The 18,804-nt window shown below is 41.9% G+C and overlaps 1 protein-coding gene and 1 pseudogene across 2 annotated transcripts; one reads left to right on the forward strand and one right to left on the reverse strand.

Moving 5' to 3' along the window:
- Nucleotides 1–2,179: 2,179 nt before the first annotated feature.
- On the reverse strand, nucleotides 2,180–3,881 carry LOC145069373 (transcription termination factor MTERF6, chloroplastic/mitochondrial pseudogene; annotated as a pseudogene). The gene is made up of 2 exons (XR_013689465.1): nucleotides 3,546–3,881; nucleotides 2,180–3,269 (listed from the first exon to the last, which is right to left on the reverse strand). The product of XR_013689465.1 is annotated as a transcription termination factor MTERF6, chloroplastic/mitochondrial pseudogene (transcript).
- Nucleotides 3,882–9,331: 5,450 nt separating this feature from the next.
- LOC145067262 (uncharacterized) lies at nucleotides 9,332–10,156 on the forward strand. Its single transcript, XM_079014442.1, has one exon. The coding sequence runs from the start codon at nucleotides 9,332–9,334 to the stop codon at nucleotides 10,154–10,156; it is 825 nt and encodes a 274-aa protein (XP_078870568.1).
- The last annotated feature ends 8,648 nt before the right edge of the window (nucleotides 10,157–18,804 follow it).

The following is an 18,804-nucleotide window of genomic DNA, read 5'->3' on the forward strand; positions in this document are numbered from 1 at the left end:
TTGAACAATAACCTTCTTCATTTGTGACTGTTCTCCCATATTTTTTTACATTTTTCCAAAAGTGCTTAGAAATTTTTAACATCTAGACTTTTGCCGCATGTTTTATAAAAAATTGTTAAATTCAACCTTTTTTCTTTATTATTTGTCATTTTCGTTTATCATATTCTTCTGCCCTTTATTTCTTTTCTAAGACGATTCATTTGTGACTTTTTCTCATATGTTTTTTATATTTTCCCAAAAGTGTTCCATTTATTTAAGCCATCTATAGTTTAGCCTCTCATTTTTCAACATTCTTCTATTTTGATACTTTTTCCATCTTCTATTACCAACATGAACTTTTTAACATTCAAACTTCCGCCATATGTTTTCTAAAAGGTTGCTAAATTCAACCCTCTTTTCCTTTATTTTTTGTCATTTTCATCTAACATATTCTTCTATCATTTATTTTTTTTTCTAAAAAAAATGACCCGTGCAACGTACAGACATTTTCCTAGTTATGCTTAAATTTTAGTATGATTTTATGGATTGCCAACTTTTATGTTTAACATAAGATTTTATATGATGTCTTGTAATTTTTATATTTTTCCAACTAATTTATTTATATGTTTTATTAAACAGGGATAATTCATTTAGTACAAAATGGTTAAGAATATTAAAATCATAATTTTTGTCATTTAGCAAATATGTCCATCAACATTTGATTATTATCAAATAACATAGTTTTCATTCAAAGTTTGTGTTCTGAATAATTTATTCCGATATAAGTTCGTGAAAAAGTTAATTATATATTAAAAGGTAATGTCGGTAGATATTTCCACTAACATTTCCTATCCCTATACCTTATAAAATGATATTTTTATATATATTTTTTCTTTACATTGTAAAATGATATTTTATACACCTCTACTATTTAAAATGTCATTTTGATCCTTTTTAATTTTGACGTTTATAAAATATCATTTTCATCTTTCCATGTTTCCGTCGATATTTCCTACACATCTACTTTATAAAATGACATTTTTCATCATTTTATTTTTTCTCTACTTTCGTTCGTTAACTTAAAAAAAACTAATTCATTTACATGCTTATTTTTATGTATGTCCCGGTATAAATTCGAGGTGGTCAATATTTCAATGTAAATCGTTCGTTGTTATTATTATTTTTTTAATTTTTTAAACTTACTTGCTTTTTTATATGTACATGATATAAATTCGAGTTTGTTTACGTCAAACGTTTCGATGTGTGTATATATATATATATATATATATATATATATATATATATATATATATATATATATATATATATATATATATATATATTTTATGTTTTCGTGCTTAATTTTATATACACTTCCTACGTATGACTCAAGTCACATATAATACATTTTTGATTATTTGAACTTCCGTTCGTTGGCTTAAAAAAATAATCTTACATATTTTTATGTACGTTTCAGTATAAATTCGAATTTGTTTACGTTTTGATGTGAATTTTGTGTGTGTTTTTACACATGAGTTTAGTTACATATAATACATTTTCATACGGCGCTATAAATTGAAGTTATTCAGTGGTACCAACCTTTTGTATTTATGTGTCAACAAATGCAAGAAGATACCTAACTTTTATCAATTCAATTATCAAAATTCAACTTATAAAACAGATTGAAGCTTTTTAAGTAGGAGTTCTAATGGGTCGAGCTTTTATAGAGATTTAAACTCAGAGCTCGTTCGAATCTAATTTAATAAGTTCAAGTACAAAATACAAGTTGAACCACATACATTCAATCGCTATTTGCTGCTAATTCCTTACAATCTTGAAATGCTTAGTTAGTAGTTGCTAAATGCGCATTACAAGGGGATTTTGAGCTGGATAACTTGCAGTCTTGCATAAGAATTGAAATCCAAGTAGCATCAAATTGAAGTTTCCATCTTTTAACACTCAAACTATGGTTAAAAACATATCGTTAATCTTTTAAGAATGAACCTACTGAGCCTTCTCCCACATACATATAAATCAACTTAAAATTGACTAATCGAGGCAGCCGCTTTGTTAACTTGATAGTTGATTATCTTTGCGATAGTTAAGGATGAGAATAATGAGGATCTGAAACAGAATCAAACTGCTACTTTGTCTGGATAAAAGAATCTAACATATGAAACTTCATTTTCTTGTTCTCGGCTTTCTCTATTAAGTCGTTAAAACTCTCATATATAATTAAAACTTGAAAACAACTACATACATATTACATATAGAGAAGATGGAAGGAATAAGTTAAACAATTTTGGCAACGAGATCAAATCTTGAAAGAAACTTGTTATGATTACAATCAAGCATTTCACTCAAACTGCAAGAAACATTCTTCTGTTTCAAAAGCTTCTCACGTCTCTCAAGTCGTTTCTTGAAACCATGGTGAAAAAACTCAGGATAATCAGCAGCTTCCTCAATTCCTCGATCCATCACCTCCACCAAAAACCTAATCCTCGGTTCCAACGAGTTCTTAACACTCTTAATCAAAACCGGTGGATATCGCCCCACTAAACTCGCTATTTGACCCGAACCAAACCCGCGGGTTTTCAAATAATCAAGATTCGGTTTCAAAATCTTATCCACATCTCTACATATAACTTCAGGGAAATTAATCACTACCTTTTGTAGATCTGATTTCGTTAACCCTAACGAAAGTAAAAACTCGGTTGTGGGCCGTAGCCGCTTCTCAACATTGTACCCCATAATGGACGGGTATTTAACCAAGATTTTCCCGATCATTCCGTCTTTGGTCAAACCGATGTTTACAAGAAAGTCAACTACCCCTGAAAGCTTGGAATGGATGCTGTAGCTTATGATTCTAGGGTTATGGAGGATGAGTTTACCGAGTTGAGTTCCTGACACACCGAGTGACTCGAAGAAACCGAGGAGTGGGCAAAGTTTTTCTTCGATGCTGTGGGTTAAAATGTGGGGGAATTTGGTTATGGCGGAAGGGACTTCATCGGGTTTTGTTGAGAGAGTTGTGAGGCATTGGATCATTGGGATGAGTTTTTGGTTTAGATCGAGGGTCATGATTTTGGGACATTTTGTGATGATTGATGGAAGCTTTCGTTCTTGGATGCCGATGGATTTTAAGTAATCCCAGTTTTCTGATAGGTTTTGTTTTTGGACAGATTCGAGGCGTTTGCATTTTCTCATTATTTCGTTAATGCCTTTCTCATGAAAACCTTTCTGCTTGAAGAACCATAATATGTGGCTGTTGCTGTTGCTGATGTCCATAAGACCTGAAATTTAGGGTAGAGGGAAATGGAAATCAACAAAGCGTTTATACCTTAAATCAAACTAAAAATAATATCACAAATTCAACCCGTTTAAGTGAAAATGGGTCATTAAACAATCACACTGTAAATGTTTAGAATTCATTTCAAAGAATCAGCACATTGTAAACAGCTACTAAACAATCACAAATTCACAATCAGTAAACATAAACGGCATCATTAAATCAGTAAACAGAATGTCATCATTAATCAGTAAAGATGTTCTGAGTTATGAGTTCTGACCTGTAGAGTCGGGGAAGGCGTCGTTGGTGTGCCGGATTCAAAGAAGGGCGTCACGGTGTGCCGGTGGAAGGTGGCCGTGTGCGATTCTAGATGGTGGAAGCGATTGAATGTGTCGTCGATCGATTTGGGACTTGGCAGAATCAGAAAAAATGAGAATGGGATTGTGATTATCGGCGATGCCGTCGCTGCTGCGCAGGAGCTGGCTAAGGCCTCGCCGGTGGACTGTGACGTTATGCGATTGAACGGTGGGTTCGTCCGTGCGATTGAACGAGTGAGCGAGAGAGAATGGATTGTACCCTGGTTGTCTTGTGTGTTTGTGATGTCGGCTGAGAGATAAAACCTAGCTAAGTTTATTTTAATTTTGTATATAATTTTTTTTTTCAAAAAACATATATAAAATATATATATTAAATATATAAAAGACCAGCTAAGTTACTGGACCGGCTTGTCACGGAATGACTCTTTTAGACTAGTCAATACCATGTGCCACTTAGTGCTTCTCTGACTAAGTCAGACTAACTTCAGCGATCTAGATGTATTAACGAACTTAGGAAGCAAGAGTTACGACAAGGGACACTTCAAGAAAGCTTCTATTATATAACTAAACTTCTTTACAAGGCAACTTCTTGATGGTTTGGACAAATGAGTTTACAAGACTCTAGAATATTGTAAACTTGTATAGATGTCCGTGGAATAAAGGAGAAAGATCAGGAATAAATGAAAAAGGCACTAGACGAAACTAGAATGACCCGGAAGACTTTGGAAGGATCTAGAACACGCTAGATCATACAAGAACGATTTGGATAATATCAGGAAGACTTAGAGATTTCTAGAGCATCGTATACAAGTTTACAATATTCTAGAGTCTTGTAAAATCCATGTATATAATAGGAAGAGTCTAGATTAGTCATGAACGATCGGGACCTAGAAACTTCCATTTGAGGAGGTGTAAGGTTCCTATTATAATATTATTATAGGAACCTTACACCTCCTCAAATGGAAGTTTCTAGGTCCCGATCATTCATGACTAATCTAGACTCTTCCTATTATATACATGGATTTTACAAGACTCTAGAATATTGTAAACTTGTATACGATGCTTTAGAAATCTCTAAGTCTTCCCGATATTATCCAAATCGTTCTTGTATGATCTAGCGTGTTCTAGATCCTTCCAAAGTCTTCCGGGTCGTTCTAGTTTCGTCTAGTGCCTTTTTCATTTATTCCGGATCTTTCTCCTTTATTCCACGGACATCTATAATATTCTAGCACCTTCCAGGGTTTCGTAGAGCATTCTTGATCTCTCCGGAGATTTCTCGAGTATACTTGATCGTTCCAGAGTTCTCTAGACGTCCTTGGAATTTTCCAGAAACTTGGTCCGTGACAGGCGGTTACCCAACGGATAGAGGTTCTAAGATAAGGAAAACAGAAACCGGAACTACTTAAGGTAGTTCTAAAATTTTAGGAACAAGTTCGACGTTGACATCACAACGTTTTTTATTTATTTTATTTATTTATTTATTTATTTTTTTATCATTCTCTTACAATGTTGTGCAAACCTGACATTGTTGTAGATATTCTTGCTAAACTCATGACCCGACTGTCATGCGATGTGTTTTGGTAGATGGTTACATATTCAAGTAGTAATAGAAGGGGATCATTTGCTTTTACATTACGTATTCAGCAAGAAAGTTGTGACAAGCCCTCGAAGCAAAGTGCAAGAAATAGTTTTTTGAAATCGAGGAGTCCAAGTTGACATTTGGGAAGAGGGAATTATGCTTTGTGACCGGCTTCCATTTTGGTTAATATTTGATTGCCTCAAATTATGGTTATGCTTTTCGATTACATGTGTTTCCTATATGTTTCCTATGGTGAAGACAACTAAATCTATAAAATTGCAACATGTTATTAATGTATTTGAAACATCTCTTTATGAATAATCAGACGATGATGCAGTCTGTGTGTCTATTATATTTGTTTTAGAAGGGGTTAATGGTCAGTTAGCTCACCAATATGTGAAGGAGAAGTATTTGGGTTTGGTATCCAACTTTGATGATTCAACATGTATCATGTAGTCGGGGGATAATTTAGGATCAATTGTACACTCAGCTAGAGATGTTATTCAATAGGCGTTATAGGCTTATTCATCATGTCAAAGAAAAAATCGTCAAAAGTTAATGTACAACCTCGATGGGTTTTCATACGCTTTTAAGGTAAAATACATGATTATCATTTTAACGTTTTCTATTTGCTAGTATCCTGATATATGATTCTTTTAGATATGGATTCTAGAGAGTTTTCTGGTCAACATTTTGTTTGGTGTGCGCCAAGTGAATGTGATCCCTCATGCTGTTGAATGGTCCAGGCTTAGGAAATTACAAAAACATCAATGTTATATGTTTCTTGATGTTGAGCGAGGATGCTTATTTATATAAATTTCTCATTTTCCCCGTATGTATAATGATGTTAACAGTTAATGTACAATTATGTTAGGAGGATAATAAGCTTTTAGAGAAGTTGCGGTCAACAATAGATGAGAGTCATGCGACATGGTGGTCTTTTAGCTCTGCATGGATTGATCTCAATGCTTTACTTACTACCTACATTCAAAGGGAACCATCTCTCACACCATCACCTCACATGTCACCTAATTATGAACCTCCAAAAAATTGGTACGACGCGATACTAACAAAGGTTCATATGCATCCGACCTACCACCACAAACTGGACCAACAATAAATTAGGACCAACTCGTTATGGATTTGCAAAAGGAGCTTTAAGAATGTCGGTGTCAATTGGTGGCACATGAAATGTGTAATATAAAACTCGAAGTTGTGGTAGGTATACACGTACTTCATAGTAATAAGGGTGCCACACATGATGATGATACCTCACAAGGGTTCGAGGTATATTGTTAATTAACTCTAGCATATTGTTATTTAATTTTATGGTATATACCCGTTATTGCATCATTGATATTTTAATAGTATGGATTTGTTAAATGATTATAGGGTGACAAGGTTACCCCCCTTAGAGCAATTTATCATAGAGGATTGTGTTCTTTTACAAGATGATGACTTTTGGACACATAAGTTTAAGGTACATAAATAACTACATATGTGCTATTATACGTTGTTGTATTGTTAAAAATTTAATTATATTTAATATTTTCTTTTTGTAGGATGAAACTATTAAAACTGTAAAGTAGTCGGATGACGAACCTGTGATAGAAGTGTGAAACATCCCAAAAATACCAAAAAAAAGTTTTCATTTTTTAAGTAATAAAACTCATTCATAAACATCACAAGTCAAGTAATCCAAAACATGAGTATATTATTTTCATAAAAATATCAGAGTAAATCCCACAATCTTGTAGTGCGGATATCATCGGTGGATGCAATGCAATCAAGCTAACTCATTTCCCCTGCTACTAGAGATACCTTAAACATTTAAACTTAAACCGTAAGCACAAAAAAATCACGACGGATTCCACCGCCACGTCATGATGAGCATGTCACCACGTCGTTGTATCTCATCAGAATCAACTCAACGGATTAATCCCTTAATCCATTAAGCCCCATATCCATACCTTCCAGAAAGCTTCCTTAGACTCATATGTATCATAAAAATCCTTGCTTTGAGGACATGCACGTATAATGCATGTCTTTTACTCAACTTAGGTCAAAATGAAAGGAATGGGGTTATGCATGAGCTCAAAATTACATAATACTTCAGATCTGGAGCATCTAATCTTCTTGGGACCTCAAGGATCAATAAAGTTGGCAACTTTATTGGATCCATCCACTCAAACCAACATAAACATGAAGAAATGTCCATAAAAACCTAGATCAAGAAGATTGCATCAAAAAGGTAAGAGCTTGAGGACTTACAAAAGCCTAAAAGATACACCAAGGGATGAAGATGAGCTTGCTTGATGAAGCACATTCTTCTTTCTTCAAAGGCCATAAAACCACAAATCAGCTCCATGATGATCACAAAGAGGCTAGGGTTGATTTCTGGTCTTTCGGGAGTAAGGGAGGCTAAGGTGGACAAACCCTAGCCATCGCATACTTTAAATGGGGCCCAACGCTCGAAATCTAGGGTTTTGAGCCCCAGACGTCACCATGTGCCACTTAAAAATTATCGCGACTCATAAGATGTCGTGTCATGGTGATCCTGGCACCACGTCATGGCCACCAAAAATTCACAATATTGAAGTAAAAAGCTCATACCTAGAAACCGGATGTTACAAAGTGATTCCCCAATTAGATTTTAAAATGTCACCATAGGTTCTTAGGTGTACAAATCAAGCATCACATATTTACGACTGAAGTCTTCGTGGATACATATGAAAAAGAAAGACGTTGCACGCCTATGACCACCACCATTAGACAATTGTATAGTCCGTAACATTCACATTCTATATGAAAATAGGGGAGTTGATCCGTACACAATAATTTTTCTCCATGCACAACAATTGGTGCTTTAAAATGTTGTATTGTACAACTATATAATGCATGAATTGTTGTGTATGGCAAAAAACTGTTGTGTACGAATCACTTCCCTTTCGCTATTGTTTGTTCATCGGTTTCTCACGTATATAATGGCAATGGAGTTTTGGATGTGCATATATTGGGACATAGACTTTGGGTTGGTTGGAATGTGATGTAAGTTATATGTGTATGATCATTACACATTAAACATTCAGTTAGGTTACTTACTTCATTGTATACATGTGTTGATTGACATCATATCATGCAATGGATTTTATTTTCGGTAGAGCGAAGGTCTGATGCTCCACGTACATTTGTACCGATAACTTTCAGCACATATGTACATGATTTTATTGTCAATAGAGCGAAGGTCTGATGCTCCGCGTACATTTGTACCGATAGCTTTCAACACATATGTAAACGATTGGAGTGACATGGTTGATGGATCTATTACGAGCTTGGTATGAGTGTGATACGGTATAAATGTATTTCAATTATATTACACAAGTAACAATCACTTATGAGAAAATGTTTATCTATTGATTATATAATTCCAACCTTTATGTAACTATACATCTCGATTAATTTCCTGGAAAATTTTCTCCCAAAGAAAATGTTATCTATTGATTAGATAATTCCTACCTTTATGCAACTATAGATAATTTCAATTATATTACACAGTCTTTGGGAGTTCTGGATTTCCAGACTTCACATTTACTATATATGATAGTTTCTTGGACGATGATTATTTTTTTGTTGAATATTACGAAGTTATATTTAGTAGATTTTATTCCTTGTATTTATTTTTAGATAGGATTAGAATTGATTTGAGATTCCTTTAATCTAGGATCTGATTAGTGTAGCCGGCCCTAAACTTGTTGTATATATTCCCTGTATGTTTTCATTTCAGTAAGAAAAAAAACACAGAGATAATTTTATCTCAAAACACTCTTTTAATTTCCGCATGGTATCAGAGATTTCATAGTTCTCTCGATCTTCATTGTTCAAATTTAAACTCAAGTCTTCACAATGACGGGCACATCTTCAAACTCTGAATCCAGCACAATCACGTTAGTACCAGGATTAACAGGAAATCCTGATACAACTCCTACAACCAGTCATAAACTCAATGGTTAGAATTTTTTCCAATGGTCTCAATCAATATTTATGTTTATCTGTGGTCGTTATAAAGATGGTCATCTTACCAGAGAAACTGTGGCTCCTGATTCTAAGGATCCAAAATTTAGGACCTGGAGAACCAATGATCATTTGGTTATGTCCTAGTTAATCAACTCTATGACAACAGAAGTGGGAGAAAACATTATTCTTTACAAGACTGCTCAGGAGATCTGGGAGGCAGCCAAAGAAACCTACTCAAGCACTGAAAACTCCTCTGAACTATTCAAATTCGAGACTAAGTTGTATGATTTGCGCCAAGGTGATCTTTCTGTCACTCAGTACTTTCATCTTCTATCCCGAATCTGGCTTCAACTAGATTTATTTGAGACCCATCCCTGGAAGTGTGTTGATGATGATGCCAGTTATCGTTCTGTAGTCAATCAGAAAAGAACTATCAGATTCTTACTTGGCCTCAACAAAGATTTAGACGGTGTTCGCAGTCAGGTCATGGGAACCCATCCTCTACCTACATCCCGTGAAGCCTTCTCTACTGTCCGTCAAGAAGAAAGTCGTAAAAAACTTATGATGCCCCAGTCCAATAATCTTATCACCGAGGGATCTGCCCTCTTCACCAACACTTCTACTCATCATGGTAAATCCCAGAAATCTCAAGGGCGTCCATGGTGTGAACATTGTAAAGTCCCTGGTCATTGGAAACATGGTTGTTGGAAGCTCCATGGAAAGCCAGCAGACTGGAAACCCTCAAGTGCTCGTTTCAATAAAGAAAATAGAGCCAATCTTACTACTTATCCCGAGCCTTACAACAATGAGATCCAGACTATCAAAAATCAGTTGGAGGCATTGACAAAGATGATGCAAAATAACTCAACCTCTGATCCAAACACCACAGGTACTACTGAACAGTCCACCAGCTTACTAGTTCATAAAGGTAAAATCATTTATGCTCTTCATACTTCTTATGGAAATGGCAATGCAACCTGAGGGGCTACCAACCATATGACATCAGATATGAGCCTTTTCACATTTCTTCAACCTCATCACCAGTCCCATGTTCGAATTGCTGATGGATCCTTTTCTCCTGTAAAAGGAATCGGATCTGTTACATTGTCAAATAATATCACTCTTCACTCGGTCCTTTTTGTACCAAAACCGGACTGCAATTTACTTTCAATAAGTAAACTTACACGAGACTTGAAATGCATAATTCGTTTTTCTGATGACTGGTGTGATTTTCAGGTGGCGGGATCGGGGAAGGTGATTGGCATTGCTAAGCAGAGAAAGGGATTATACTTGCTCCAAGAAAACTCACATTGTGGCTCAGAGTCCAGTAAAAGTTCAGCTTTTGTCTCTAATTCCATTTCATTTTCAGATTCCAGCATACAAAATAAAGTCATGTTATGGCATCTTCGCCTAGGTCATCCCAATTTTATGTATTTAGCTAAGTTGTTTCCTCAATTATTCATAAATAAAATGTAGCACCCGGTTCCTGGTACGTAAATCTTATTTGAGTATTTCCCTTCTTTTAGCCTTGGACTCGGCGAGTCATAGGTCCGACTCGCCGAGTGGATGCGGGACCCGGGACACGTTTAAGTTGGCGACTCGGCGAGTCCATATCCTGGACTCGGCGAGTCACAGCTGTTGGATGAAACCCTAAGTTTCAGGGATTTGCACCCTATTTAAACGACTTATCCGCCCCAACCTCGCCCCCATTCACCCTCAGAGCCCTGTATCTCTCTCTAGCCTTGCTTCCTTGTGAGTTTGAAGTGTTTTGTGGTGTTCTTGAAGTTTCTTTGAAGGAAAAGAAGAGGGAATCAAGAAGAGGAGAAGGAGGCCAAGCATCTCTGTGTCATTCCAACGTTTCCCCTAAGGTATAGCTCGTTTCCCCTCTGTTTTTAAGCTTATTGTCCCTTATAGCTCCATTAAAGTCCTTTTTGAGCCATTTCCAAGATTGTGCATGCTTGAGGGTTTGCAATAAGTCGATTGGCCTCTAGATCTAGGCAAGATTGAGCTCCAGGAGCTCAGATCTGTTAGCTTTATGGCCCCATGTTGCTTGTCCACCCTAGATCTACCCTTTTGAGGCATTTTGAGCCCTAAAATCCATATTGGTGAATATCTACACGTAAAGTTGGAAACTTTACGTGTGATTCGTGTCCTAGAAGTCCAGATCTGTGAATGGAATGGACTGGAATCGAGAAAATCCGTGTATTTAGTGGGTGCATGGCAACGACTCGGCGAGTCGCTCATGTGACTCGGCGAGTCTATTCGCGAGTCTCCGAGTTTGTCCCCTTTTCGTAGTGTCGAGTGAGCAGTGAGTCATGGGGTGTGACTCAGTGAATCGGAAGCTGAACTCATCTTTGGAGGTACTCGGCGAGTTAATGCCCTGACTCGGCGAGTTCAAGGCAATCTCCTTAGACCAAGAACAGACTCGGCGAGTTGTTCATACAACTCGGCGAGTCTTAGCATAAGTGTTCATCGGATGAAGATGAACTCGACGAGTTGTTCATACAACTCGACGAGTAGGATGAAGGACTTGAATATCAGTTTAGAAGGAGAACTCGTCGAGTCGTCGCCTAACTCGACGAGTAGAAACGGGATCCAGGACAATCGTTTGGGTAGGGACTCGGCGAGTTGGAAAGCCAACTCGGCGAGTCGGGTCAATTGAAAGTTGACTCTGTCTGTGACTTAGGGCATGATCGGGGTAAAATGGTCATTTTACCCAAAGGACAGTTAGCAGTGTTTGATTGGGTACGTTGTGGGAATTGCAGCCGGAGAATTTCCGGAGCAGCAGCAGCAGCAGCAGACAGTCAGTTCCCGATCAGATCAGCAGCTACTTCGAGGTGAGTTACCTTCCAGTAGCGGTGGGTCTACGGCCACAATGCCGGCCCACCGGTAGGAGTTGTATGTTAGATGATTGTCTTTGTGATATCATCTAGGTTTGCTACTACCTGATATGTTATATGCTGGCATGATATGTATATGTGATAGTTGTATAGTTCGGTTGTTAGGACCGAAGGGTAGGTCAGACACCCCAGATATGTCTGACAGTACGTGATGATATGTTTGCATGCTGGCTTGTTATGTTATATGCGATAAAGGTAGTAAGAGGGGACTAGTCCCCGAGGATCGGTTGTTAGGACCGATGGGTAGTCAGCACCCCAAAATGGCTTGACACGGGTAGTCAGCACCCCAGAATGGCTTGACACGCGTAGGACGGCACCCCAGAATGGCCGTACCGGGTAGTCAGGCACCCCAGAATGGCCTGGCAGTATGTATGTTATGTGTTTGTATGGTATGTGGTACGATGGGGGAACTCACTAAGCTTTGTGCTTACGGTTTTCAGTTTTGGTTTCAGGTACCTCCTCAGCTAGGGGAAAGGAGCCGGCACGGTAGCAGCATGTCACACACACACTCTCTGGTTTCCGCATTTACGGGCTTCGCTGGGATTTGTACTCTGATATTTTGATTGGTTGTATGATTTGGCTTTTAGACATGGTTCACGTTGTGTTATGGTTTGATCAACAATGTTTTTAGTTATTAATATTTTCTAAAGTAAGGTTTTAAAACAAAATTTTTGGTCGTGAAAATTGGGTCGTTACAAGTTGGTATCAGAGCCCTGGTTTGAGGGATTCGGACACACCTTCGGGAGTGTCTGAACTCAAATCGAGGGATTAAAAGATTTTCTAAAAGAAAATGTTTTCTAAAAATTGAGAAAAGAGTTTCGAGAAAGAACGAAGTGTGTGATGTGCGCGACCGGCCGAGCTCAAGTAAGTATTCCCCAAAGTACCCATACAAGTTTATGTTATGTTTATCAGCTTTTGTAGAACAGCATGCTAGAATAGGACTAAGGGTCTAGGAGTGATGCCTTATGTGCCTGCTTTATGTGTTTCAGTTGTATGAGAATTGCATGCTAGATATTGAGTAGGCAGTAAGTAGGATAGCCTGATTAGGTTATGCCTGATAGTATGAGTTTAGCACTTTATGCTAGCTCAGTTCCTGTAAGCAGAAAGAGTTGATTGAGGTTGTTACCCTTGTCTGAATGCTGCTTGCTTCGTGCTATGCGGAACTCTGGTTAGTGGGAGTTAGCCATTAGGCGAATGCATCACGTCACATGTGTGCAGGGTTGAATAATCTTAGAGTGCCGGGTTTGATCCTACTGCGCAGCTCTTGTTTGAGTCCAACCGTTGTAGGGACGAGTCGGGTACTCGAAGGATTATCTGATCCTCGTCACATGTGATGGTATTCGGGTAATGGCTAATTGGCATTACAAGGAGGCCTGCAGCAGCTGAGGACTGGATAGAGTGGAATCAGAGATTTCCCTAAGGCGAGCCTAGGATGAGTATAGCAGTGATCGGCAGTAGTGAAAGGGATCTGGTGGAGTCGAGGCATTCCTTAAAGAAGGTACGGATAGATGTGGAAGGTAGGATGGGCCCGTACTACTGAAAGCAGAGGATCCGTACCCGAACCAAGGAAGGCCAAGATAAGATCAGGGAACTTGTAAGTAGCAGTGATCCCTCAGGAAGTATAAATATTTCTAATGTTTGTTGTGATGTATTACAGAATGGTGGTACTTCGATCGAGGCCGGTAGATGGCGGTTTAGGAGAGGGGTCAGGTTCGGGATCATGTTCCGAGCCGGTTGATGAGGGACTACGTGAGTTCATCGCGTCAGAGATCACCAGAGGCATCCTTGAGTCGACCCCCATCCTCTTTGGGTCGATCAAGGAAGGGATCATGGAGTTGATGGAGGATCGCCTTCGGGCATTCCGGAGTGATATGGCATCTAGCCAGTCGGGATCTCGCACACTGTCCTTCAAGGACTTCAGGGGCAGTGGTGCGCCGGACTTCCATGGGGTGAAGGACCCCATTGCTGCCAGGCGATGGATTGCAGACATCGAGTCTGCACAGTTGACTAGCTTCTGCCCCGAGGGGTCGAAGGTGAGATATGCAGCAGGGTGTTTACGGGATCGAGCCCGGGATTGGTGGGAGTCAGTGGGTGACTCGTTGGGAGCCTCAGCTATCGAGGCTATGACCTGGTCGGACTTTGTGACCAGGTTCAGGGCAGAGTTTGCGCCGGCTGTCGAGCTTCAGCAGCTGGCCAGGGAGTTTCTAGACATGAGACAGACGACGGAGACTGTGGCGGAGATCACCGCCAAGTTCCGGAAAAGGGCTTTGTTGGTGCCCCAGTATGCTGGTGACGAGGACATGAGGAGGAATCGTTATCATGATATGCTACGAGCTGACATCCGGGAGCATGTTAGCTTTTCGGCTTGCCCTACCTTGGACTCTATGATTGCCAGGGCAAGGGAGAGGGAGATAGATTTGGAGCACATCCGGAAACGGAAATCAGAGGAGGGTCAGACAGGAGGGGCTTCGGGGAAGAAGCCCAAGGGATCGGATGGTAGGCCGAAAGGCCAGTCAGGACCGAGCCGCTGCAGGAAATGCGGCAGGCCGCACGAGGGGGCGTGCAGGATGGGATCATCAGGCTGCTACAAGTGCGACAAGACTGGGCACATCAGCAGGGATTGCACTGCTCCGGCAGCAGTTATTTAGACATCAGAGTTGTTGTGTTTCCACTGCAACCAGAGGGGCCACAAGAAGGCCAATTGCCCCCAGTTGACAGTTTCAGCGCCGGTAAAGGCGCCAGCTCCAGCGACCCTGTGGATCACGAATGGCCGGCAGGGCAAGGCAGAGGCTCCAGTGGTGAGGAGCCGAGCATTTCAGCTGACTACCGAGGAGGCACGCACCACACCCGATGTGGTGACGGGTATGATTCTTTCCCTCTATCTTATTTTTATGATGTTATGTTATTGATATGTGCTCCGTATGTATATGTATGCATTAGGATCGTTCCATGTGAACGGCCTTCCAGTTCAGGTGTTGTTCGACTCGGGTGCGTCCCGATCATTCGTTTCCCTTCCGCTTAGCAAGAAGTTTCATGAGTCATCAGGCGAGTTAGATTGCCCTTTGGAGGTGGAGATTGCTGATGATCGATCGGTGCGAGCATCGATGGTATTTCGAGATTGCGTGCTGCGTTTGTTTGAGGAGCGCTACTTGGTAGATTTGGTTCCTATTCCGTTGCGTGGGAACAAGGTGATTATAGGCATGGATTGGCTGAGCCCTAATGGGGCGGTTATAGATTGCGCGCAACAGCTAGTGCGGGTCAGGACCCCAGGTGGGGGAGAGTTAGTAATTCATGGCGAGAGGCCGCAGTATGGACCCACAATATGTTCAGCAGCGAGGGCGAGGCGCTACCTTCAGCAGGGATGCGCAGGATATGTCGCGTATGTGATGGATACCCGGGAGGCGGGTAAGGCGACAGTGAGCGAGGTTCCGGTGGTTCGAGACTTTGCAGATGTTTTCCCGGAGGAGCTTCCTGGGATAGCTCCGGAGCGACAGGTGGAGTTCAGGATTGACCTTGTTCCTGGTGCGGCTCCGATAGCCAAGGCGCCGTATCGGTTGGCTCCTCCCGAGATGCAGGAGTTGTCTACGCAGTTGTAGGAGCTGCTAGACAAGGGATTCATTCGACCGAGTAGTTCACCCTGGGGAGCCCCGATTTTGTTCGTGAAGAAAAAGGACAGGTCGCATCAGATGTGTATAGATTATCGGGAGCTGAACAAGGTAACGGTGAAGAACCGTTACCCACTCCCAAGGATTGATGACCTCTTTGACCAGCTTCAGGGAGCATCTTGGTTCTCCAAGATTGATTTGCGTTCGGGTTATCATCAGATGAGGGTCGGGGAGGAGGATATGCAGAAGACCGCGTTTCGGACGCGCTATGGCCATTATGAGTTTGTGGTGATGCCGTTTGGGCTCACCAATGCTCCTGCCGCGTTCATGGACCTCATGAACCGCGTATGCAGACCGATGCTGGATCGGTCTGTGATAGTCTTTATCGATGACATCTTGGTTTATTCCAAGACTCGGGAGGAACATGAGGAGCATCTGAGAGAGGTGCTGGAGACCTTGAGGAGGGAGAGCTTGTATGCCAAGTTCTCCAAGTGTGAGTTTTGGTTGCGCGAGGTGCAATTTCTTGGACACCTTGTCAACCAAAACGGAATCCTGGTCGATCCGGCCAAGGTCGAGGCCGTGATGAGATGGGAGGTTCCGAAGTCTCCATCTGAGATTCGGAGTTTCTTGGGATTAGCAGGCTACTATCGGAGATTTATTTAGGATTTCTCCAAGATAGTCGTACCCCTGACGCGGCTGACGAAGAAAGTCGTGGTCTTTCGGTGGGGACCTGAGCAGCAGGCTGCGTTTGAGATGCTGAGACAGTACTGTGCGAGGCGCCGATCTTAGTCCTGCCAGAGGGCGTGGAGGATTTTATGGTATACTACGACGCGTCCATTTCTGGGTTGGGCACGGTACTGATGCAGAGGGGGAATGTCATTGCCTACGCTTCGAGGCAGCTCAAGCCTCAAGAGGCGAACTACCCGACGCATGATTTGGAGTTGGGGGCGGTGGTTTTTGCCCTCAATATTTGGCGGCATTACCTCTACGGGGTTCGGTGTACCATCTACACGGACCACAAGAGTTTGAGGTACCTCATGGATCAGCCGAATCTGAATATGAGGCAGCGTCGGTGGTTGGACGTGGTAAAGGATTATGATTGCGAGATCCTCTACCACCCGGGCAAGGCCAATGTGGTGGCCGATGCGCTTAGCCACAAGGCGGCGCCGATCAGGGACGTTTGCATGAGGATGACCGTGGTGACTCCCCTGTTGGAGCAGATTCGAGGGGCCCAACATGAGGCTATCAAGGAGGAACATCGGAAGAGTGAGCGTGTTGTGGGTCAGGTTTCCTCCTTTGATTATGATAGCTGATGACTTTTGACACTACACCGTAGGGTGTGGGTACCGTATCACGGAGGCGTGCGCCAGATTTTGATGGAGGAGGCGCACAAGTCCCGATTCTCTATTCATCCCGGGGCGACGAAGATGTATAGGGATCTTCGTTTAGATTATTGGTGGCCCTGCATGAAGCGGGATGTGGCATGGTACGTTGAGCGTTGCTCACTTTATCCCGATTCAGGAGAGCATATCAGCCGAGAAATTGGCCGACATCTATATCAGGGAGATTGTGGCGCGGCACGGGGTGCCAGTTTCAGTTATCTCGGATAGGGATGTGCGTTTTACTTCCAGGTTTTGGAAGAAATTTCATGACCAGTTGGGCACTCGTTTGCATTTTAGCACCGTTTTCCACCTGCAGGCGGGTGGTCAGAGCGAGCGGACCATCCAGACTCTGGAGGATATGTTGCGGGCGTGCGTGCTAGACTTCGGTGGTAGCTGGGATACCTATCTTCCCCTGGCCGAGTTCTCCTACAACAACAGCTACCACGCGAGTATTGACCGTTCCCCATTTGGGATGTTGTACGGTCGGAGGTGCAGAACCCCGATATGCTGAGGTGAGGTTGGCCAGAGAGTCATGGGGAGCACCGAGGTGGTGCTCAAGACGACTGAGAGGATCCAGCAGGTCCGGAGCAGGCTTCAGACTGCTCAGAGTCGGCAGAAAAGCTATGCCGACAAGCGTCGATCCGACTTGGAATTCCAAGTCGCGGATATGGTCCTCCTGAAGGTGTCGCCTTGGAAGGGCGTCATTCGATTCAGGAAGCGAGGCAAGTTAGGTCCGAGGTTCATCGGACCATTCAGGGTCGTAGCCCGGGTGGGCAAGGTGGCGTATAGACTGGATCTGCCAGCCGAGCTCAGCCAGATCCATAGCACTTTCCATGTTTCCCAGTTGCGGAAGTGCTTAGTGGACGATTTAGCGGTAGTGCCTTTGGAGGATATTCAGGTTGATGACAGCCTGAATTACATTGAGCGCCCAGTCGCAATCCTCGACAGGAAGTCGAAGGATTTGAGGAACAAGAGGGTGGAATTAGTGAAGGTGCAATGGCAGCACCGCAAGGGTTCGGAATGGACTTGGGAGCCGATGGACAAGATGATGGAGCATTATCCCGAGCTATTTCGGGATCGAGCAGCAGACTTCGAGGACGAAGTCTAAAATAAGTGGGGGAGATTTGTAGCACCCGGTTCCTAGTACGTAAATCTTATTTGAGTATTTCCCTTCTTTTAGCCTTGGACTCGGCGAGTCATAGGTCCGACTCGCCGAGTGGATGCGGGACCCGGGACACGTTTAAGTTGGCGACTCGGCGAGTCCATATCCTGGACTCGGCGAGTCACAGCTGTTGGATGAAACCCTAAGTTTCAGGGATTTGCACCCTATTTAAACGACTTATCCGCCCCAACCTCGCCCCCATTCACCCTCAGAGCCCTGTATCTCTCTCTAGCCTTGCTTCCTTGTGAGTTTGAAGTGTTTTGTGGTGTTCTTGAAGTTTCTTTGAAGGAAAAGAAGAGGGAATCAAGAAGAGGAGAAGGAGGCCAAGCATCTCTGTGTCATTCCAACGTTTCCCCTAAGGTATAGCTCGTTTCCCCTCTGTTTTTAAGCTTATTGTCCCTTATAGCTCCATTAAAGTCCTTTTTGAGCCATTTCCAAGATTGTGCATGCTTGAGGGTTTGCAATAAGTCGATTGGCCTCTAGATCTAGGCAAGATTGAGCTCCAGGAGCTCAGATCTGTTAGCTTTATGGCCCCATGTTGCTTGTCCACCCTAGATCTACCCTTTTGAGGCATTTTGAG

Source organism: Lactuca serriola, chromosome 8 (genome assembly GCF_051521515.1).
Source record: "Lactuca serriola cultivar US96UC23 chromosome 8, Lser_US96UC23_V15, whole genome shotgun sequence".
NCBI lineage: Eukaryota > Viridiplantae > Streptophyta > Magnoliopsida > Asterales > Asteraceae > Lactuca > Lactuca serriola.